This window comes from Piliocolobus tephrosceles, chromosome 17, assembly GCF_002776525.5.
Source record: "Piliocolobus tephrosceles isolate RC106 chromosome 17, ASM277652v3, whole genome shotgun sequence".
Classification (NCBI taxonomy): domain Eukaryota; kingdom Metazoa; phylum Chordata; class Mammalia; order Primates; family Cercopithecidae; genus Piliocolobus; species Piliocolobus tephrosceles.
Genome location: NC_045450.1, coordinates 42,860,688 through 42,885,452, shown reverse-complemented (window position 1 = coordinate 42,885,452; position 24,765 = coordinate 42,860,688). Strand labels below are relative to the sequence as shown.

At 40.8% G+C, this 24,765-nt stretch overlaps 1 protein-coding gene across 1 annotated transcript in view; it reads left to right on the top strand.

Annotated features, from left to right (window-relative positions):
* Nucleotides 1–6: 6 nt before the first annotated feature.
* Nucleotides 7–24,765, top strand: part of CSNK2A2 (casein kinase 2 alpha 2) — a 40,440-nt gene continuing 15,681 nt past the window's right edge. The window contains exons 1-5 of the mRNA XM_023210063.1: nucleotides 7–247; nucleotides 1,039–1,150; nucleotides 11,870–11,971; nucleotides 14,443–14,493; nucleotides 24,249–24,308. Coding sequence (XP_023065831.1) covers nucleotides 144–247; nucleotides 1,039–1,150; nucleotides 11,870–11,971; nucleotides 14,443–14,493; nucleotides 24,249–24,308 — 429 coding nt within the window. The 5' untranslated portion in view covers nucleotides 7–143. The remainder of the gene's footprint in view (nucleotides 248–1,038; nucleotides 1,151–11,869; nucleotides 11,972–14,442; nucleotides 14,494–24,248; nucleotides 24,309–24,765) is intronic.

Here is a 24,765-nt window from a genome sequence, read left to right as displayed (position 1 = left end):
CGCGGCCGCCCGCCGCCGCGCTCCTCCTCCTCCTCCTCCAGCGCCCGGGGGCCCGCTGCCCCCTCCGCCCGCCGCCCCGCGCCCCCCGCCGCGTCGCCGTCGCCACCCTCTGCGCCCCGCGCCGCCCCCCGGTCCCGCCCGCCATGCCCGGCCCGGCCGCGGGCAGCAGGGCCCGGGTCTACGCCGAGGTGAACAGCCTGAGGAGCCGCGAGTACTGGGACTACGAGGCTCACGTCCCGAGCTGGGGGTAAAGCCGCCGCCGCCCCCCGCCGGGCCCGCTGACCCCTGTCCCCGCCCGGCCACCCCCTGCGAACCGCACTCGGGCCCGGTGGTGTCTCCCGCTGACCCCTCCGCGGGCCCGCAGGGAGGCAGAGGTCCAGCTCTCGCACATGTCCTCGTCTTCCTCTTCCCTCCCCTTTACCCCCGTTTCGTCCCTTTCTTCCCGGTTTGCGCACCCCTTTCCCCCAAGGAATGGTTTTTGACTCGGGGAGAAGTGTGGAGTCCAGGGATTGACGCCGGGTGGAAGTGAGGGAGCAGCCCTTCCTCACGCTTCTGGGTTTCCACTGGGGTGGGAAGTCAACAGCTGTCCTTTGGAGCTATTAAAATTCCCTGCCTTTTCGGTTTTCTGAGATGAGGTGGTGGGAGGAAATTTCTTAAAGACGTCCAGATTTTTAAAACAGGCACTGTCTACCCTCAGGGTGTGAAACGGGAAGCAGGTGCTGGGGAGCCGCGGGACACAGGGGGCACCCTCTAGGCCTTCAGGACGGGTGCTTTGCTCACCCCCTGGATTGGCTCAGAGCGTTGCCTTCCTGCCCCATCTTTCCAAGTTAGGAGAGACCAATTAGGTTAGGAGCTCTGCAGAGTGAAGGGAGCCAAGATTACGTCGTGGCTTTCATTTAGGGAATGAGTTGTGACGTGATGTATAGACACTTCCAAGTGTTTGCCTGGTGGAAGCGGCTGAATGATGTATACAGTGAGCATAGGCTTGGTTAGATTAACCCCCAGTCCTGGCATTTATGTGTGTGTCTTCCTTTACAGTAATCAAGATGATTACCAACTGGTTCGAAAACTTGGTCGGGGAAAATATAGTGAAGTATTTGAGGCCATTAACATCACCAACAATGAGAGAGTGGTTGTAAAAATCCTCAAGGTGAGTGTCCTATGAGTGGTATGTAACATGTTTCCCCCCACAGGGCAGAAGGTTGTAAGCTACCCCAGTCACGTTCTAGAATGGGCAATGCAAGCTTGAATTTAATTTAGTTTACTTATTTAGAGTCAGAGTCTCACTCTGTCACCCAGGCTGGAGTGCAGATCATAGTTCACTGCAGCCTTCAACTCATGAGCTCAAGTGATCCTCCCATCTCAGCCTCCCAAGTGGCTGAGACTACAGGTGCATGCCACCACGCCCAGCTATTTTTAAAATTTTTTTGTAGAGTCAGTGCCTGGTCATGTTGCCCAGGCTGGTCTTAAACTCCTGAGCTCAAGCAGTCCTCCAAAAGGACTCCTTGCAGGCCTCCTAAAATTGCTGGGATTACAGGCGTGAGCCACTGTGCCCAGCCCACGCTCAGATTTTATTTATCTGATGTCCCTTCATTACTTCTTTTTCCACCCCATTTTCCTGTGAACTTTCAAGAAAATGTGCAGACTGGTCACAGATCTCAGTTCAAATCTAAGTTCAGGAAGGTGTTTGTTCTAAAAAGTAAATTGCCTAAAGCAAAAATTCCTAAAGGATTCCATTTGTTAGAAAATAAATAGGTATTCAAAAGACAGGAAAGCCATTCTCAATTTAAGGGCTCCCTGAGCACTGTGTTTGTTACTCTTGGTGCATGCTCTACGTTGTTCCAGAAAGAAAGTTGGAAAAAATTGGAGCGACTTCAGAAATGTATGTCAAACCCAAGTGGAAGGAAATTCCTTAGCAGATAATCAGTTGTTTTTTTTTCCTTTGGCAGTAAAGTTTCAGGTGGGATGGATATAGTGCACCAGTAGTGCTGAGAAGCCTTGTTGGGAAGCCAGAGAGCCATTGTTGCTTATCAGCTAGTAAAAATGTAGAAGAATTCACGTATTACTAAAGCAATAATTGCAACAAAACGATTTTAATATATGGTTTAGCAATCAGTTTGATAATGATATGTCTTTTGTTATCTCTTTGATGAAGATGATTTTAATGAGCATGAAGGATCGGCTAAATTTTCCTTCCGGTAACAGATTAATTGTATAGCTTTAATAATGTTTTATAGGGTATAGTAAAAAGTAGTTCTTAGAATCTGTGGTGGGTACTCGTTATTGCCAGATCATTTCATGTGGGTACATGTCATTTAGTGAGAGATTGAGAAGATGGAAGAGTGATGTAAGCACTTTGCATACATGTGATTTCCAGTGTGGCCCTTTTGCAGAGGTTCTGTGGACTAAGAATGTGGAATTGAAAAGCTGTTTCTGTGTGTTAGAGCAGCTGTGTAGGTAATCACTGTTTAATGTGAGGGGTCAGGCTTATGCTTTCTGGTAAGCTTTCAGAAAAAATGATTAACTCCATCACTCAAAACATCCTAGCCTAGTGATGAAGAAGCAGAATTGCAGTAGAGAGAGATAGACAAAGTTACTTGTGTTCTCAGACACACTGGGGATGAGAAGTGAGGAATTGATGTTGAAGATACTGCATGCGACTCCTCTCTTCCCTAAATATGTACGGCATTTATGAAGTCACGAGGTTTTTTTTTTTTTAAGTCACAGGGAAATTACCTGAAAAATCCATACATTAGCTTTATATATATAAGCATAAGTTTGTAATAAGCTGCTTCAAATCTAAGAAATAAGCGAGGTGTAAATTGAAATTAGGAATATCCACATTCCACTGCTGTATATTCAGAAGAATGAATTGCTGACTCTAAAGCAATTCTGGAAAAATGTCTAAACTTTTGTGCTATGGCAGCATTTTTAGAATAAGTGTACGATTTTCTGTGGTGCTTTTTTTTTGAAAGGAGCGGCATTCAGGTGTATGTATAAATACCATGTTCATTTAGGAGAGCATCACATTGCTGCTTCATCATCCGAAGAGCTTCATAGGCTCTAGCCTTCTCCTACTCTAAAGATTCTCGCCAGATGTTAGGAAACCCAGTATGTAAGCTGCTGCAGGTTATCTTTACAAATGGGAGACCTAGGCACAAAGAAACTTACCTAATGTCATTATATTGAATGACCATTAGCCAGAACTCCTGTTTCCTATTTCTTCATATTTCTTACTGTTCATTTTAGCATTGGATTGTAGGATCTGAACATTGAGCACAGAAACAGGTACCAGTGTCCTGGAATCAGACTTGGGAGGCCCCTAGTTAATGAAATGTTTCTTGTTTCTTCTTGACATTGTTTTCACAGTGCAGCCTAAACCACTAGTGAAACTAGACTCACTTATTTACGTTTTTTAAAGCCTGGTGGCATTTCTATCCAGATTTTGTTCCTGTCTGAAGGATGGGGTAATACATCACTAATGGCATTATTGTGGTTTTGTTGTTTTGTGAATTAAAAGTATTACTTTTGGCCGGGCGCGGTGGCTCAAGCCTGTAATCCCAGCACTTTGGGAGGCCGAGACGGGCGGATCTCGAGGTCAGGAGATCGAGACCATCCTGGCTAACATGGTGAAACCCCGTCTCTACTAAAAAATACAAAAAACTAGCCGGGCGCGGTGGCAGGCGCCTGTAGTCCCAGCTACTCGGGAGGCTGAGGCAGGAGAATGGCATAAACCCGGGAGGCGGAGCTTGCAGTGAGCTGAGATCTGGCCACTGCACTCCAGCCTGGGCAACAGAGCGAGACTCTGTCTCAAAAAAAAAAAAAAAAGTATTAGTTTTTAGAAAGAACAGGATCTTTAGCCAAAGTTGTGTTTCTTTATTCAAATAAGTTGAAGTTATGACTAATAGCTACTATTGCGGTGCTTGGTCATAGGAAATTAGGTCCTTAACAGAGTACCAGTTGCTCTTAACTTGGAAGAATTTAGAACAGCCTTCCTTTTTGTATAAGCCTGCTGTATTTTAGCTGCAGGATTGTATTATGCACATAGTGACCAAGAAAGAGGGTGCCTTTCTTGAGGACAAGCAGTCTTACTTTTGTAGTTTCATATCAGTTCTTCCCTATGTGTGAGAATGGGTTAATAGTGACTACAGAGGAATTTTATATCATTTAATTTGCGTTAGTAGATTTCCAGGTATTGATCAAAAATGAGCTACTAAGAAGTTTTAGGAATTTAGAAACTGGTGAGCAAAACGTTACTGTCTATCCCCAAGTGGTATTCTATGGCTAAAATCTTAAAACTTTCCAATCAATGGAGAGGTTGTATCTTTTTTTGACAAATTGTTTTGAGGACAAGAGAGAAAAAGGAGGAAAATGGTAAGGGTTTATATGGCTAGGCAGAAAGCTACATTAGTGTCAAAAGTTTCATCTTTTGATTTTGAAAAATCAATTCTTCATTTCCTTTGTAGTACCTCTTAGAAAAGTGTACACAGAAGTAAAAGTGGCCACTTTTGACAACTTTTAGAATTTTATGAGCACTGCCTGTGTGTGTAGATTTCAGTACTTCCTGGGGTCCTTGGGATCTTTCAAATTAAACTATTTCTTGAATAAAAGTTAAGAGCAACACTATTTTTAAAAACAGATAGCATTTCGAACCAGTGCTAAAATGACTTGGAAATTCCCATATAAGGCTTCCTCTTAGTAGTCTCATTTTATAAACAGATTGACTATCCATTTTCCCCCAGATATTAATTCTTTAGCTTTAAACAAAGGATGGTGGTATTAAATTTTGCTCCTTAAGCATGTTTAGCATATTTGCAGATATTCTTTAAGTTTTGTGTTGTCAGTAGGTAGTGTTAAAAGAATGGGCGTTGGTTATACATCTTTGTTAGTAGCTTCATCGTGAGCTGGTGATCTTTACATTATGTCAGAATGGTGCTTTCTTCTTTATTTCTAGCTTCTCCTGTGGTAGATTTTTTACCCTTTTGAATTTAGGCATGTGTATGAAGACATCTTCCTGAAACAACACATTAGTGGTATTTATCTAAATTTTTGGTACATTCTAATTTTCACTAATGTCTCATGGTATAAAAATAGCGAAAACAGTATTACTGAAGTATTGCTAACATTCAAAATAATGTTAAAAATTGTATGTGAACTAGGCAGTTTCCAACATTGTGGTGGGGAGTCACAGATTAAGAGTGTAGTTAACGTGTGTCAAACAGAATCACAGAATGCGGGTGCTTAGAAACCATTAGAACCCAGGCCCTTTTTACAAATCAACCAAGACCCAGAGAAAGGATTTATATGCTCAGCACCATGTAGTCAGGGGGTGGAAACACTCAGTGTAGGACCCTGTATATCTGTCCTGAAGTCTCGTCAGGTGCGAGGAGCATAATTAGGACATTTGCTGGATGTTTGACTTTGTGATGTACTGATCTGTACTGGAAGAATTGAGGAACACTCACCAGGAGTCAAATGAAGTTAATTCGTTTCTGATGATTTTTGGAGTAATTTTTCTCAAAGGAAGTATTTGACTTTGGTAAGTTGCTAGTTGAAGAGTGGAATCCAGGAGTCCTAGAGGGCTGTAGGGACCCAGGCAGGGGTTCTCTATGATTAGTATCCACAGCAGCATGTTTAATGCTTAAATGAAATGCTGCTTTATTCTCTCAAAGCATCAGTAAGTAGTATTTTTATGCTTTTTTTAACCCATAGAGTTCCTCCAAGTCTCAGCATGATCACTTAGCAGTTTTGGGGATTAATAGTTTTGTCCCTTTAATACAAGAGTTTATTTGAGAAGAAACCACGTGTGAAAAGAATATCTTGATATAGTGTGCCCATTTTCACGTATAAAGCAGGGCTCCAGATAGTTTCTAGAGTTTAATTTCAGGATCTGCCATCTCATAATCAGGGTGGTATAGTGTAAGAAGTACTATAAATGAGAGGACAAAAGGCTTGAGTTCAAAAACTAGTTTCTTCATTGATACCACTTGACTATTTTCTCATCTATGAAATAAGCATACATTTCCTGCTTAAGTCACAGGGTTGTTAGGAAAGTCAGATAAACTGTAGATAGATGGTAGAGAGATTGATTATCATGCTTTAGTAATCTACAAAATGCTTCTTTCCTGAGAGAGTATGGCCTAGAAGTGATCTGCCTGGTGTCAGGTGTTAGTTCCAACTGTAGACGCTCTATAACATCGAACAGTTACTTAAGTTCTCTGTGCCTCAGTGTCCTTCCTCAAGTAAAACTGTTAATAGTGCTCATCTAAGAGGATTAAATGTGCTTAAAACAGTACCTGGCCTGAGAGATAAATAAAGTGTAGTAATAACAATATTACATTTGGGCAATGCGAATGACTTTTAGAGGCAGAACCAACAGTAGAAAGGGTTGCAGTGTTCTCTTGATGAGATTCAAAGGGTCTGCTCTATGCCTTGCCTTTAAAAAAAAAAATGCTGGGCGTGGTGACTCAACGCCTGTAATCCCAGCACTTTGGGAGGCCGAGGCAGGCGGATCACAAGGTCAGGAGATTGAGACCATCCTGGCTAACATGGTGAGACCCTGTCTCTACTAAAAATACAAAAAATTAGCGGGGCGTGTTGTCAGGTGCCTGTGGTCCCAGCTACTCGGGAGGCTGAGGCAGGAGAATGGCATGAACTCGGGAGGCAGAGCTTGCAGTGAGCCAAGATTGCGCCACTGCATTCCAGCCTGGGCGACAGTGTGAGACGCCGTCTCAAAAAAAAAAAAAAAAATTGTGTTAAAATACATGTAACATAGGCTAGGCGCAGAGCCTTACGCCTGTAATCCCAGCACTTTGGGAGGCCGAGGCAGGTGGATCACCTGAGGTCAGGAGTTCAAGACCAGCCTGGCCAACCTGGTGAAACTCCGCCTCTACTAAAAATAGAAAAATTAGCTGGGCATGGTGGCAGGCGCCTGTAATCCCAGCTACTCAGGAGGCTGAGGCAGGAGAATTGCTTTAACCCGGGAGGCAGAGGTTGCAGTAAGCCGAGATTGCACCATTGCACTCCAGCCTGGGCAATAAGAGCGAAACTCATCTAAAAAATAATAAAATAAAATAACAATATATACCATCTTAACCATTCTTAAGTGTACAGTTCAATGGGTAATGTTGTGCAGCCTTCACTACCATCCATCTGTATAACTCTTTAACATCTTGTAAAATGGAAACTCTGTATCCATTAAACAATAACTACCCATTTCTCCCTCCCCCATTTCCTGGCAACAACCATTTTACTGTTTCTATGAATTTGACTACTCCAGGTACCTCATGTAAGTGGAATTGTACAGTATTTATCCTTTTGTGATTGGATTATTTTGCACAGCATAATGTCCTCCAGGTTTATCACTGTTGCATGCGTCAGAATTTCCTTCCATTTTAAGGCTACGTCATTTTCCATTGTATGTATATAGCACATTTTGTTAGCCGTTCATTCATCAGGGGATGGGTTGCTTCCATGTTTTAGCATGTGAATACTGCTTTGAACGTGAGTGTACAGATACCTCCTGAAGACCCTGCTTCACTTCTTTTGGGTATAGACCCAGAAGTGGAATTGCTGGATCACAAGGTAATTCTATGTTTAATGTTTTGAGGAACTTTCCAGAGTGGCTGTACCATTTTACATTCTGACTGCAGTGTACAAGTTTGGCTGTTTCTCCATATCCTCGCCAACACTTCTTTTCTGGTTTTTTTTGATAGCAGCCATCCTGACTTGTGTGAGGTGGTATCTGATTATCATTTTGATTTTATGCCTTGCCTTTTTGAATAATTTTTTTAACTCCTGAGAATAAACAGTTACCCTCAAGGAGTAGATCATGTAATTGGGATGATGAAACTTGAAAGATGAGAGGAAAGGTTTTCTGTGATGGGATAACATTGCTCAGATAATATTTTTATTTAGATCAAGTGCGGTGGGTTTTAGGGATGCCACCAGGGTAGTGAATTACATGCCATCATCCAGGCTGAGCTTTCTTTTTACTCTGTCCTTCTGCATTCCTGGCAACCATTGTTCATTGCAGGTAATGAAATTCATATCATAGTGGAGCAGTTGTTAGTTTGGTAGTAGAGTAAAAGTAACCCCGAGTTTGAGAGTTAGGAGCTGTTGATAAATTCCTGCCTGTCTTGAATTTGTTAGTTCAGTTGTTCTTTTTTTCACCACTTTGTCTACTAGACTTCGAGTTAAAAAAAAAAAAAAAATTTGTTTTATTAGTTTAGACAATAGCTAAACTGATTGAGTTTGAATCTTTTGAACAGATAGTCTCTGAACTGGAATAAATGAACCCCAGATGGAGACTTTTTCTAGCACGCAGAGTGAAATTGTGAGATCGTTGTAGAAATACATGTGTTTTCTACATTTTGTGTAACTGGTAGTAAATGGCTACAGGCTCTGGACAGGAGAATCAAAGCATCCTTATTTCTGTAAAACTCGGTTTATTTTCCTTAGGATACCAACAATCCTCCCTCATAAATCCTAACTTTTTATCTCTGATTCTCATTAAAAGGATCACTTTCAGCTGCTCAGAGCTCATTGATTTAGTTTCTCGAGCGTCTCTCCAGTTCAGAGGAATAAACTGAGGCTGAAGGGATCTACCTGTAGCTGAGTTTTTGATGGTTTGGAGGGCAGTGTCCTGGACTGTGGGTCGATCACCTTTCTTTTTTATCATCTCTTGGTCTTTTGTCAGCATGTGAGGACTCTAGCTGCCTTTGTGACTTGGGACTCCTTTGTGTCACCTTCAGAGTTGCCCTGCTATTCCCAGTCTCTAGTATGGGAAGTTTAAGTTAGATACCTGGTGGGCAACAAAATATGCTTCAGTTGCTATGCAAGATACCTTTAGATGTATTGATAGATAGGTTCATCCTAACTGGGCTGTCCAGGCCTGACCCGTTGCTGAATAACGGGAGAGCAATGCAAGACTTTACATAGGGCAGTGTCATAAAGGCAACTAATGGGTTGTCCCTGTAAGGAGTTAGTAGTACTGTTAGGAGTAGAAGAGGTTTTTGGTGGATATAGGCTTCTGGTTGCGGGTTTTTTTCTCTGTTACCACTCTCGCAGATCTGGAGCTGCTTTCCAGTATTGGATGACAAATCTAGAATTTTCTTACATTGAAAGGCATTGGCTGAATTTTTAAGTATAAGATAACCAGCTTTGGCCGGGCGTAGTCGCTCACACTTGTAATCCCAGCACTTTGGGAGGCTAAGGCAGGTGGATCACCTGAGGTCAGGAGTTCGAGATCAGCCTGGCCAACGTGGTGAAACCCTATCTCTACTAAAAATACAAAAAAATTAGCTGGGCGTGGTGGCGTGCACTTATAGTACTTGGGAGGCTGAGGCAGGAGAATTGTTTGAACCCGGGAGGCGGAGGTTGCAGTGAGCTGAGATCGTGCCACTGTGCTCCCGCCTGAGCCACGGAATGAGACCCCGTCTCAAAAAAAAAGTCAGTTTTTATTTTTCTTTTAACTTCTTAACATAATTTCGAACTTAAAAAAAGTTGCAGGAATTCCCATATCTGTTTCACCCAGACTCCTCAAATGTTAACATTTGCTTTATCCTTCTCTTTCTCTTTCATATATACACGCATATATATACATATATACACCTATATAATAACATTTATGTTACGTATATTTTCCGGAAGTGCTTGAGAGTAAATCGTAGTCATCCCTAAATACTTCAGTATGCATTTCCTAAAAATAAAGAGTTTCTTACATAACCGTACAATGCCATATTAAAAAATTAGAAGGTAGGCCGGGCGCGGTGGCTCAAGCCTGTAATCCCAGCACTTTGGAAGGCCAAGACGGGCGGATCACGAGGTCAGGAGATTGAGACCATCCTGGCTAACACGGTGAAACCCTGTCTCTACTAAAAAATACAAAAAATTAGCCAGGCGAGGTGGCGGGCGCCTGTAGTCCCAGCTACTCGGGAGGCTGAGGCAGGAGAATAGCGTGAACCCGGGAGGCGGAGCTTGCAGTGAGCTGAGATCCAGCCACTGCACTCCAGCCTGGGCGACAGAGCGAGACTCCATCTCAAAAAAAAAAAAAAAAAAAAAAAATTAGAAGGTAACCATTGATGCAATGCTGTTAGCTAATCTACAGCTCTCATTCACATTTGCCAGTTGTCTTTATAATGTTCTTTATAGCAAAGGAAAATCCCAGATTATATGATTATATTCAGTTGTAGTCATGTGTTACATTCAGTTGTCAAATTTTAAAAGTCTGGAACAATTGCGCAGTTTGTTTCATGACATTGACATGTTTGAATCTTTCAGGCTGGTTATTTTGTAGTGTGTCCGTCTCTGGCTATTTTTTAATCAAATTGTACAGTGCTTTTTTTCCCCAAAGTTTCGAGCTCCCTTGTTAATGAAAAAGGGACTAAGGAGTAAGGTTTCTAAGTGGAGTCGAGGAACATGCACAGCAGCCTCATCTGCTCTCCTGGGAACCCTGGCACAGCGGGCAGAGAGCAGGTATCATCATGGCAGCTAGCTCACAAGGACGCAGCGAGAGCCCAGCCTCTCAGTTAAGCCCCTTGTTATAGGTGATGCAAGTGCTCTGAGTTTCATAGTCCTTTCCTTCTCTGTTTTGTTATGTGTTCAAAGCTGTATCTTAGTGACCAACAAAAGATGAAGGTTTCTTTGGCATGTGTGTGTGTTATATTTTCCCCCTCCCCTCTCCTTCCCCACCCCACACACAGGCAAAAGAAGTCTTGCTTTATTATTTCTTGGCAAATCCATTGGCCTCTCTTTGCCTCTGCTATTATAACAGTGTCTCAGTGATAAAATACTCTTTTTCCTTAGTTACGTTTCTCCCGTTGGCCACACTTGGGAAACAAAAGCACTGTGGCAAGAGTATAGCATGCAGTCAGACTGCGCAGCTTTCAGCTTTGATTTCTGCCCCACTCTGCCATGAGCTGTGTGATCTTGGGCAGATAGCTCAACTCTGCTACATAGGGACTTTGTGAGGATTCATAATGACTTATTAAATAATAAATTACTAAAAATATGAACATAATGCTGTCATTTATTAGGTGCTTACTGTGTTCCAGTCACCATTCTGAGTGCCTTATAAAGCATACTTGATTATGATAGACTTACTTTTGCAGAACTGCTTCTATTCTTCCTCAAACTCTTTAGCTCATTTAAGACAAGGAGTAATATGTGTAATGAGAGTAATTATTTTTAAAGCCTTTAATCTTTCCAGTGGACTGAAAAGTTAGATAGAAGTGTTCAGTCACTGTTGTATCAGATTGATTTCTCCTTTCCTGATTCGACATCTCTTTCTTGAGGAATGGGATCTGTTGGGAAACATTAACTGGCTCTGTGCTGATTTCAGATTCTAGATATTAAGGAAATGGGAGTGGTGACAGGAAATGAGAGCCAGCAGCTGAGAAGCAAGTTTGTAACCTGATGTCAGTGAACTGGTCTTTCACTCCTGAAAGACAAAATTACATGTAACTCATTGGAAGAGCAGGTGTCTCATCATTTTGTTTCAGTTTTTCCATTTGTGAGTGCGTGATATACAGCTGTTCAGAGCTATATTTTCCACTTGGCAGTTATCTAGTAAGCAGAAGTTTTATTTTTGAAGTGTGATACGGGTATTCAAAATTTTTAAGTGCCCTCAATGTAACTACTTAAAGATCTTGAGACATAAGCTGTATGGGTCTGTAAATTAACCTAATGTTAAAGGTTCTTACGGGCAAGCCCATTCTATTTCAGTTTTTTCTCTTCGAATTTAGGCACACTCTTTAACACAACAGAGTGTACAAGATAGCGTACTGTCCATCTTATTGGCTAACGTTTTAAAGTTTTATTTACTAACTTCAAAAGGAGTCTCACTTCTGATTACTCTTGTGTATTTAAGCCAGTGAAGAAAAAGAAGATAAAACGAGAGGTTAAGATTCTGGAGAACCTTCGTGGTGGAACAAATATCATTAAGCTGATTGACACTGTAAAGGACCCTGTGGTAGGTGCCAAATGGTTGGGGGAGTATACTAGTAGACCGGGGTGTGGATATGGGGGTTGTTTAACACAGAACCTCATGTAATGATATAGTGGGGATGGTGGTGTTTGTCTTAACTACTTACTGACTGGTTTGAAAACCTGAAAAAAATCATGGTGGCCCAGTGATAAAACAGCTACAACCACTGCGATGGAACCTAGAAGTGTACAGAGAAAAATCCCTTTTCTGGGTTTGTACTTCAGTGTTTTGATTCAGCCCACAAATGTTTGTTGAATGTCTCCTTTAAGCCCTAGCCTCTCTCCAGTTTTGAAAGTGCGTTACTGCCAATTTGTGTTACTCTACCTCACTTAAGTAAGCATGACATTTGAAAATCTGGGTTTACACAAGGAAAGAATGAATATCTCCACGTGGACACCTGGCATAAAGGCCTGAGCAGGTCCCAGCTCCACTGACCCTTTGAAGAAGTCGTATTCTTTCCCTTAATTCAGCATGTGTCATTAGGGCTCACGTCACATATGTAGATAGACTAAAATATTTTTGTTAATGCTTAGTTTTTAGCCATTTTAAATGTACTGTTTAATTTTGTTTTCTCTCCCTAGGGAGTAACTTAACCTTAGGTGTTTCTGATTAGCTAAGGTTGGAGGCACCTCACCTCCCCACTTTTGTACCCCTTCTTGTCCCATTGCTGTTCTCCACCTGCTCTACCTCAGATATTTCCCTGTTCTCTTCCCATGATAGTTTTGTTTATTAAAGAAATAGGTTTTTTTTTTTCTGGCTGCTAAAGACATCCTTGTAATAATATAGTAGCTAACATGCATTGAGTGTGTACTATGTGCTGGGCATATTCCAAGTGCCCAACTGTGTCATGTCACTCAGTCCTCACAACAGTCCATTGGGGTGGGTACCATTTATTCACATTGTACAGATGAAAAAATCGTAATTTGCAGAGGTTAGAAAATTTACTCAAGATTATACAGTATTGTTGAAGCATAAGGAAAGTTTTTCCTTCTGGACCCTGAGAAGACTGAGAAGGGAAGGGATTGTTGTATGCCAGATTGTAACTAATTGGCCTTTAAGATATATCCTGTCCTTTTAGCACAGATTGATTTTATAATGACTAGTTCTGGACTGCCTCCTGTTTGAAAATGGGCTGCATTGGAAATGAGTACCCATTGAAAAATGAGCACCATGTAAAAATAGGAATTTCAGAATAATCTTTAAAATGTGAGTCAGTATGTGGTATACCAGGAGCATCTTTGTTTTGCTTTTTCTTTTTCAAGTTAGCGGAACTTAGTGCTGCATCTTACTATTTTTGTAATTTGTTAAAGTATGTGTATGTTTTACGTGATATGTAAGACAAGTAAATTGAAGTTGACAAAAATCAACAGGGATCCCTTGTCTATTAGAAGGTCCGGCTTACTTCACAGCCTGTAGAGAGTTGTGGTAATATTGATGAAACCCTTATAGCTTCGGGCTGGTGAGGAATTTTTAATCATGGCTGCTACTGGGGCTGCTGTTTGGACTCTGAGTTGTCCTCGCAGAGATCTGCATGCTGCCCTGTGGCCTGTTTCCTAGGTAACTTTCACATGGTTCTTGAGCAAAAGATTGTTAGATGATTTTTTTTTTCTATAACCCCTTAAGTCCCTACTCTCTCCCAATTTTGAAAGCTTCTTACTGCCAATTAGCGTTATTTTACTTCAATTAAGGAATCCTGTTATTTGAAAATCTAGATTTATACAAGCTAATATTGAACATTTTTGTACTCATTGGATTAAAGATTATAGTGCTTTAAAAATATTCGATTATATATGAGTTTTTAGGAAAAGGTCTGCTTGATAAGAGGAGACCATCTGTAATGGTCTCTAGCCAAGGCAATAATATTATGGTGTAGCTTATTGATAATATCACGGATGGTTATATTTTCCTTTTGGTCCCCCAAAAGAGCTATGATACATTCCCACAACCTATGATAATTCTGTCAAGTGCAATTCTGGCTTGCTCAACTAAGATGAAAATGTGTCACTTTTTTTGTATATAGTTGGCAAACTGGAACACTCCAGGGTATAAATCCTCACATAACCATTGAAGATTGGTTAAGGCCATTGGTAGGTTATTCAGAGAATACATTCCTCTTAAAACTTTTTATTACGAAATTTTCAACTGTTTTCAAAAGTAAATGAATAATGTAATGAACCTTCCTTCACACATGACCCAACTTTAGCAGTTAATCAGCTGTGGCCAACCTTGTTTCATCTATACTCCCACCACTTCCCACCTCCCACTATGCCCAGTTATTTTGAAGCAGATTCCAGACATCATAAAATTTCAAGAGAATACCTTTCTTGACAGGCTGTCCCTGATGAGTGAATCCCTTTGTTATCTAAGTAGGATTTGGGGATGGGCCATTTTGGCAGAAGCAGATTACATTGATTATTGTTTAGGTACTTAAAAAGCATTAATATTCTCTTTTACAGTCAAAGACACCAGCTTTGGTATTTGAATATATCAATAATACAGATTTTAAGGTGCGTATACTTTTCTTTCTGGCATGGGGTTAACGGGGTGAGGGGGAGTTGGTGATAAATACTGTGTACTCCAGAACCCAAGGGGCAGGGCTGTCACTGATGAGAGGAGGAAATAACAAATTGGGTTCCTTAAAGCATGAGTGCAGGATGCAGAAAGTGGCTAGGGTTCTTGCATTAGGTGAAATTACTCATCACCCTTTGCCTTGCCTACTCCAGGAGTAGCTGCTCGGCTGGGTCTAAGCTCATGCCTCGTCTGTAACACTCCTGTTTTAGACGGCATAGCTTTAGTTGTATGTTAACTTTGACTTTTGTACAAAATCTTACTTTGCCGAGAGGAAGGGATAGACTGATACAAGGCTCCTGTGAAAAGAAGCAATGCATTGGATTCAGTGCTGTCATAACGCGTGTGTGTGTGTGCACGTGACGTACAAAGAAATGATTCAGAAAAACCAGAGTCAGTGCTTTAGAAGAGCCCTATCTGGGTTTTTTACATTTTCTTATAATGTAAATTATTTTAGACATTGAAGTGTTCTTTTAAAATCATGGTTTTAAACTGGTTTTTCACAAATGTTATAATTTCAAGATTTTGGGGGTTAGGCATACTAGACATGGTGGAAACCCGTTTTTAGCACATAATTTAAAAACCAATATACAAACAAAATAGTAGTGTTGATTTTCAGGGGCATTGGAGGACTTGTAGTTGACTGTAACTCTGTCAGTGAATAAGAGACTTGTGATTTTGTTGTGACAGGAGCTAGAGACAAAACTAAATCAGCAGTTGAAAGATGTTGGTATCAGGAGGGATGGTTCTAGGTGAAAGTAAGAGAACCTTATTCTCACACTTAAATTTTTTTTTTTTTTTTTGAGACGGAGTTTCGCTCTTGTTGCCCAGGCTGGCACGATCTCGGCTCACTGCAACCTCTGCCTCCCGCGTTCAAGCGATTCTCCTGCCTCAGCCTCCTGAGTAGCTGAGACTGCGGGCATGCACTGCCACCCCCAGCAATTTTTTTTTTTTTTTTTGTATTATTAGTAGAGACGGGGTTTCACCTTGTTGGCCAGGCTAGTCTCGAACTCCTGACCTCAGGTGATCCACCCACCTCTGCCTCCCAAAGGGCTGGGATTATAGGTGTGAGCCACTGTCACGCCCGGCCTAATTTTTCTTAATCACTCCAAAATGACTAAAACAAGGTTAGTGAAAAGTAAGCAAAAGAAGATATTTTGACTTATAAAACAAGGAAGTTTTATGTGTAGTATAGCACTTCCCACATGTGACAGATTTTCTTATTAATGTGACTCCTTACAGGTGAAATTAGCAGTGAACTCTAAAGAACAGGGTGTAAATTTTTCATTCAGTAGCATAACAGCGCTTAGCTGGTATGGTACTATGCCGATATGTGTAGCTGATCCTATCAATCACCCACATTTATCCTGGTATATGTGAATGGGAATGTGTGTGCATGTCTTAGAAAACCAGATAGTCTTTAATGAAACCAAGTATTTTCCTAATGCAGAAGTTGAAAGGCTTATCTGAATGGAACTTCATAGTGTAATTCCCCAAGTTTTAAATGCCTGTACCTCGTTAATGAGTTTTTACCAATTGTCTAGCTACACGTGTAAAATTTCACCTCAACGTTTTGTGCTTTTTTTGTTGTTGTTTTTTTGAGATGGAGCCTTGCTCTGTCACCCAGGCTGGAGTGCAGTAGTGCGATCTCGGCTCACTGCAACCTCTGTCTCCCAAGTTCAATCAATTCTCCTGCCTCAGCCTCCTGAGTAGTTGGGACTACAGGCGTGCACCACCACGCCCAGCTAATTTTTTTTTTTTCGTATTTTTAGTAGAGACGGGGTTTCGCCATGTTAGCCAGGATGGTCTCAATCTCCTTAACCTCGTGATCCACCCACCTCAGCCTCCCAAAGTGCTGGGATTACAGGCGTGAGCCACTGCGCCCAGCCCATTTTCTGTTTCTTGAAGTGACATCTGCTCTGTTGATTTAACAACTGCTGAAGATCAGTTAGTGGGAATTCTGATTTCTTAGAGAAATTCTCTCTCGGGTCATAACCCTCAAAGGGGATGTTTCATACATTCTCTTGTAGCTTTCTTTAAAGGGATTACGGGAAATTAATGTTTTTTTGAGGCTTGAATGTCTGAAATCATTTTTATTTTGTCCTGCCAATTAATGTATTTGCTAGAGTATAGAATTGTAGGTTCTAATTCATAATGTCCTCAATTTGGAAGAGATTGTTCCAGTATTACCACTGAAGCCATTCTGGTTTCATCTTATGTGACGGTTTTGTTTTTGTTTTTTTCCTCTGGAAGCTTTTAGGATTTTCTCATTTCCAGTCTTCTGAAATTTCACGATGACGTGCCTTCATATGGGTCCTTTTTATCTTTTGTTCTGCATACTTGCTGGGCTTTTTCCCCTGTGTTTTGGAAAAAATATTTTTAATGTTCTTTGATTTTTCTCCCCTTTCTTCTTTGTTCTCACTTTCCAGAACTCATTCAAATGTTAGACTTCACATCTTACAGCTCCATTTTGGTCTCGGAACTTTTTAAAATAGTATCCTGTTCTTTTATGTTTTATGTAATACCTTCTATTTTCTCACTAAGAATATTGTATTTTTTCCCTTCATACTTTTTCTCTATTTTTCTTTGTGTGTGAGTTTTTGTTATTTGTCTCCGAAATATCATGGTTTTTGAATGTCTGCTCATTGCTCTAAAGAACCATCAGCCCCTGTCTCAAGGATGCAGGCTTGACTGCTGGTATCTTAGCCTCAAGTTGAGGAGAACCATGGGAAGTGTTGTGCAGACTTCACCTAAATCTCCCATTTTCAATGTGGTATCTTAAACTCATTTTCCCATTTCCAGTGCACTCTGTTTGCTCTTAGACCAACATCAGAGGTTGCCTGTCCTGAGCCTTTCTGAGGTTGTTCAGTTTGAAGCTGTTTGCTTCTCGCTCCCCTTTCACTGTTGGCAGAGACATGTTTTCCAGCTTCACAATGTTGTTTCTCCTATCCTTAGTTTTTACGATTTAATCTCCCTGCCCCTTTTACGGTTATTTTAGAGGAGTTTCAGGTAGAGCAGAGGTGTTTGATCTACCTTGTTTAACTGGAGGTCCCCTTTGAATGTTCAAGCCATGACATTTTAGTCAAGAGATCATTAAATATCAGATGGCAGATGTGTATTTTTGAAGAGCAAATCATGGCAGGAAAATGATATTCTTTTCCAGATAGGCCACAAATAATTTGGAAATCATTTAGTTCATTTTCGTGATGTCCTTTACTCTTTTTATTTTGTCCTGTGTCCGTCTTATTAGGAAAGTTTGTCTTTTTTATCTTTTTAATTTTAGTGTAAAGTATATTAATACCTGGTTTTAAGGTTATCACCCAGAGAGTTTTTGTCCCTGGTTAATACGAGAGTGAATTAACAGTGATGCAGCCCGCAGCCCATTCTTTTCAGTGTTTTATATTGGTGCAATGGATTATAAATTTTGATCTATAATTTTATTTTGTCATAGGGTCCTTCTCTAAATTTGGTATCAAGGTTATACTATACAAGATAGATTGGGTAGCTTTTCCTCTTCCTATTCTCTGAAAGTTTATATGAGATAGGTATTATATGAGTAGATGTCTTTCAGGGATGGGAGGAAGACTTTGAACCATACTTTCCTTTAAAACAGGTTAAAGTTTATCCAGGTTTTCTGTCTCTTCTTGAGTCTATTTGGATAATATATGTTTTATTCACTTTCAATTTGATTGACACAAAGAATTCTCTTAGGACTTAAAAACTATATTGTTGACTGCTCACAAAAACAAAAAACTAAAAAACCTCTGGTGTATCTGTAGTTATCCTTTCCTTCACATTTTTAAGCAGTATTTGTGCCTTTACTCCTTTTCTTTTTAAATCAGTCTTGTTAGAGATCTCTTATTAATCCTTTAAAAGAACCAGCTTTTTGGTTTTATTGCTCAGTTACTGTTTTTGTTTTTCTCTTTCTGCTCCTATCTTATATTTCTTCTTTCTTCCTTCAACTTTGTTGGGCTTTCAGTGGTTTTCTTCTTCATTTCTTGAGTTGAATTAAACTCATTGGATTCTGTTTTTCTTTCTCTTTTTTGTTTTTTTTTTTTTGAGACGGAGTCTCACTCTGTTGCCCAGGCTGGAGTGCAATAGCGCAGTCTTGGCTCACTGCAGTCTCCGCCTCCCAGGTTCAAGCGATTCTCCTTGCCTCAGCCTCCTGAGTAGCTGAGATGACAGGTGTGTGCCACCACGCCCAGCTAATTTTTCTATTTTTAGTACAGACGGGGTTTCACCATGTTGGTCAGGCTAGCCTTGAACTGCTGACCTCGTGATCCACCTGCCTTGGCCTCCCAAAATGCTGGGATTACAGGTGTGGGCCACCGCGCCCAGCCTTGATTTTGTTTTTCTTCAGAATACGTGTGCTTAAGTTTGTACAACCCTAAGCATCATTTTACCTGCATCCCATGGTTATGGAACTTGCTTCTGGATAGTTTTCAAACTAGAAGTGCAAACTACAACATTGTGAATTTGCATTTTTCTCCCCAGACTTTTTACTTGGAAATTGGAAAGAATAGCACAATCAGTATATATCCTTCACCTAGATTTACCAGTTGTTACTGTTTTGCCACATTTGCAGTTACTTCTCTCCCTGTCCCCTAACCCTGGCTTTTCTTTCTTTTTTTTTTTTTTGAAATAGAGTCTCGATCTCTCACCCAGGCTGGAGTGCAGAGTCTTGATCTCTTACCCAGGCTGGAGTGCAGTGACCTGATCTTGGCTCACTGTAACCTCTGCCTCCTGGGTTCAAGCGATTCTCCTGCCTCAGCCTCTTGAGTAGCTGGGACTACAGGCATGCACCATCACACCCAGCTAATTTTTTTGTATTTTTAGTAGAGACAGGGTTCCACCATGTTGACCAGGCTGGTCTTGAACCCCTTACCTCAAGTGATCTGCCCACCTTGGCCTCCCAAAGTGCTGGGATTACAGACGTGAGCCACTATGCCCAGCCTCTCCTTTCTATCTCTATTTTATCTTTTTGCTGAGTCATTTTAAAGTAAGTTGCAGACATCATTATATGTCACTTGTAAATATACTAGCACTGAAACTAGGCTGTTTCCTATGCAAACCACAATACTCGTAGTAGACTGAAGAAATTTAGTATTTAAACAATAATGCCATCTAAGATAAGTTCATACTCAAAAGTTTCTCTATAATTATTGTTTCAGTAATATTCTTAAAGCTGTGTGTTTGTGAATGTATGATCCAGGATCCAGTTGAATTTTTTAAAAGTTTGATTGCACTATGTTCAGGTAACATGACCTATATAATGTTAATTATTTGGAATTTGTTGATGGTTGCTTTGTAACTTTAGTACATGATCATTTTTTATGCCAAGTGTGTTAATTTAGTTCAGAATTATGGTCTACTAATTTTTTTTCCTTGTATTTCACTTTATGGTAGAGGTATTGGTTTGGTCAGTTTCTCCTTAAAATCAGCAGTTTTTATGCTTTATATATACCAGAACTGTAATAAAGGTATTTTAGAACAAGACAAAACTTCGAAACAAATGAATGAGAAAAGTCAGTCTCTAAGAGTTGGAATGAATAATTGTAGCAACCTCCCATACTTAAAAGTGTCTCAGGCCAGGTGTGGTGGCTCATGCCTATAATCCTAGCACTTTGGGAGGCTGAAGCAGGCAGATCACCTGAGGTCAGGAGTTAGAGACCAGCGTGGCCAGCACGGTGAAACCCCGTCTCTACTAAAAATACAAAAAAATTAGCCAGGTGTGGTGGTGCACGCCTGTAGTCCCAGCTACTTGGGAGGCTGAGGTAGGAGAATCACTTGAACCCGGAGGGGCGGAGGTTGCAGTGCGCAGAGATCTTGCCATTGCACTCCAACCTGGGCGACAGAATGAGACTCCATCTCAATTAAAAAAAAAAAAAAGGTGTCTCAAGAGAGGCTAAGGTACTATTTTGAAATATTTAAAAAAAAGGGGGGATTTCAAAAAGACACGCCAAATGGGCTCCATCCTAAGAAGCTGGTAGAATCATATTGATATTTGGAGAATTTCTAAATCACTCACGTAGAGGTAAATCACCACTTAGTAGATAATGTGAGGCCTTGTTAATTCTGTTAGAGGTTGAGTTTACAGACTAAATAGTTACCTTAATTGGGGAAACAAATTGTATTTTTATATTACATCATGTATGTTATTATAGGTCGTTAACATTTTGTCATTTCCTTGTAGGAAAATAAGTGACATTTTCAGGGGGATTTGTAATAACTTTGATCTGCTTGATTAAAGATTTATTCTACGTCCTTAAATTTCTAGAAACGTTGACCTCGGTTTTATTCTTTAACTTAAGGGTTACATGTAAACAATTCTTAAACTGGTGACTGCTACAGTAAATACCTCTTTTGCTTGGACTTTATATATCCCACCACTTTTTCTTTTCTCTACATATGACAGGGATTTATGGGCATGGACTGAGCTGTGTATGTTAGGGAATGTGCACACACTGTGTGGCTTGAGAGTTTGGTGTGTTGGTGATTCCCACATCTGGCAGGTGACCAGAGCTGCCTGGGAAAGCTTTCTTATAAAGTGTGAATCTTCCTGAAGGTCATGGTTGGGAGTGGGGTCTTCGAATCTGGGCTTATGGTGATGCAACTGAATCGCATTGGAGTCTGAACAGCTGTGTGTATGCTTACGGTAGTAGTGAGGCCCACCTGTGGCCATGCCTTTGTGGGTGTCTGTGGTTTTTTACCATGGAGGCCCTGAGTCTGATGACCAAATTACAATTTCTGCCATTCTCCTCCTCAGACTTTTTGGCGCTAATTAAAAGGCCCAGGAAATTTCCACCTTTTAAGTCATTTTTTGAAAATGTAAGCAAAGCTGACTTCCTGCCAGCATTTTGCAGTGGATTGTTTAATAATGTTCTCCCCATAGCTGGCTAAGAAGAAGGGAGGGTAAGTGTGGTTCTTGTAATGTTTCTCTTTCTAATGTGTCATGGACTCTTGGTACTTCTATTTCTTGGAAGACTGCTTCTGTTTTGTTCCATTGACTGTGAACATTGTGAAAACATGTATGCAAGACAGAGCTGCCATACGTGGTGTTTGGTGTATGAAGCGCCTGCTCTTCTGCTGTGTGAGGACTTTGTATGTGATTGGAGTTCAGTGTAGGAAATGGGTGTGGTATTGAGTGAGTTGTTCAGTGGGCCCTTCGCATACTTGGGTGGTGGGGAGAGTTCAGAGATCTTTTATCACCAAATTTGATGACTCTGCCACCAGCCACTGTACCCATTTCTCCCCGTCATGTGTATGCCACAAAGCACAGGGAATGTTGGCATGAGACTCTTGGGGTCTGGACAAAGCACACAGCAGAATGAGGAATCACCTTAAGAACCTGAGGTTACCACCAGTCCCTGTGTGAGGAATGTTAACTCTGGGGACGCTGTGTTCTTAATGGCGTCCTGTGCACAGCCACGTTGGAAAGTCAGTGGCATGGAGATATAGAGAAGGGAGGTATCATTGTCAGCTCTGTAGAAAGCAGACAGGTTGGGTTTAGCTTTATAGGCTAAGGTGGAGCAGGGCTAGAGAGGGAAGCAGACATGGGCTTGTTTTGTTAGAGCTGGGGACTTCTAGGGGTGCAGTGAAGAACAGAGCTACAAAAGTCGGAGGAAGCCAGACTGTGGACCCTGCATAGTCTTGAAGTTTAGGCCCTGGCGGTTAAATGTTACAGATGTAGTTTGGTCTCCTCCTACCCAGAGATCATGAGAAGTGAGGGTGAATGGCAGCTGGTCACTTGGGACTTTGTAATAGCTTAGGCCTAAACACTAGTGTACAACTCGTGTCTTTTGAATTAAATTGTTAATGGTTTTTGTAGCTAGAAATACTGTGTTGGCAGTCCGGAGACATTTATTTTTATGGCTTGCACTGTTTATACAGACGCATGGTGTAGGTACCACATAATGAGGAAAGCCTTCCGCAGATAAAAGTCCTAATAAGATAGCCCATGTTAGTTTTTTGGAAATAAAATATTCCAGCCCTCTAAGGGTTAGAAAATTTGATCTTTTCTCTTTCATAGCGTATTTATTGACTTGAAGTTCAATTTAGCATAGTCTCTGTGAGTGATTTCCTTAACTCACAGGGAAGGCACTGCTTTGACGCCCAAGAGATGGAATCTTAAGCCTCTGTCTTTACATTTAAGCTGTCAGTGTGCAGCCAAGTCCTGGCTAAGAAGCCTTCTTGCAGCAGAGCTGGGAGAAGAACAAAAAACTTGGGTGTGTGTTATGTAGCTGAAGCTCTCCCGAGTAGAGGTGGTGGCTTGTTGGTGCTGTTCTGCCTGCATGGGGGTCAGCTGCAGCCAGGGCCAGCCACCCAACCCTACAACACCATGTACTGGCCTGTGCATTTCATTCCCTGCGCTGCCCTAAGGTTGATGAAATCAAATATTTTTCCTAAGCTGGAAGGGGGAATTACTCTTACCTAAAGGGAGAAACTTGAGAAAGCAAAGACCTGGTATTCTTAGAAAATGTTAAATTTAGTTCTCAGCAAATTTGATGTTTTTATTAAATTTTTTTGAACATTATATGTGGATCAAAAATATAAAATGGTAGACAGTGAAAAGCCTCTTTCATTCCCCTGTATTCCAACTGCCTATTCCTTTACACCTATATACATGAAACTAGTTTTTATTACTTCTATATCATTTTTGCAGATACAGAAAATGTGGATGTATGTGGATGTATAGTTTTATTTCCCCCCCCCCCCCCCCCCGTTACACAGACATATTGTATATACACTGTTCTGTGTTCCCTGGAGAGATTCCCTACATTGCTTGAGTCTCTCTTCCAATAGAAGAACAAGAGAAGTTTAATAAAGGTGTGTTTCTTAATTTTATAGAAAGTGTGGATTGCGAATTGATGGGAAAACAGATTTACATGGATTTGATTGGATATCAAAGATAATGAGAGTTCCTGACAAGGGTTTGTGGTGCTTTTAATGAAGCTTGTAGCATTAATGTATTCTGACTCTTAGAAATTTTTTTAAAAACTCCCAGTGAGTGGGTCTTTGGATTATCAATAATGAAAACTTCCATTTGTCTATCAGTTTGGCCGGTGATAGTTTTTGATACTCCTGTCTTTTTTCACTCCTAAAACATCAGTTATTGCCTGTGAAATGTTTTTTTTCTCCAGCCTGGAATTGGTTTCCAGGGAGCAGAGGGTATAGATTTTTTTGTAAGCTCTTGCCATCTGCAGATGCTATAGCACCTCCTTTTTCCTCATTTCTTTTGAGAACAGCCTGTCTCGCCACTGTTTTACCACAGTAGCCCATGAAGTTCTTCAGAGCTCTGCCATCCACTCAGAACCCACTTCTCTAGAATATACTGTGGTGTTACAGTGGGGTTAGTTTTCTTGATGTTCAGTAAGAATGTGAAGACAGACAACTTACACTTCACAATGGTATAATTGTGGTTAATAGTTGTAATTGGCAAAATCACAGAGCATTAAATAGGAAAGATCTGAGTTGGCTTAAATGTTTTTCTCCCTTGGAATTCCTTCCTTTTTTTATGATTAAAGTATAAAACCTTCATCTTTAGTCTTCCCATTTATTTCAGATCAGGTAGTAAAAACGTCATGGGATTCATTAGTCACATAAATATCAAATAAGCTTAGAGAATGACCTGCACTTAGGATGACAAGATGCAGTGAGACTAAATTAACTTTCTGTTTTCTGGAATCTGTTTCAGCAACTCTACCAGATCCTGACAGACTTTGATATCCGGTTTTATATGTATGAACTACTTAAAGTAAGTGGTATTCATAAACTGTTAATTTTTTCAGGCCTGTTCATTAAAAGATAAGTTTTTGAGAAAACAAAGAGAACTCAGGCAGAATGTTTCTTGATACCCAGAGGATTTAGTGAAGTTCTTAAACTTATATTGAGGCCTCCATCGAGGAATCTTCACATAGGAACTTTCCAGTGGAACTGAGAAAAAAGTGGCCAGTCAGGGGGTACCAGGAACATTATACCTTAGAACCTCCCATAGCTCTTGTTTGGTCCATGTGTTTTCTCTTTGCTGCTTTATTCTTACTGTGAATACAACAAATCACCCCAAACTTAATGACTTTTATAAAATGATTATTGTTTCTTATAATTCTGTGAGTTAGCCAGGTGATTCTTCAGGTCTCAGTTGACTTGACTGGGGCAGGATGGTCCAGGATGGCCTCATTCACAATCTAGGACCACAACTGGGGCTGCAGGGA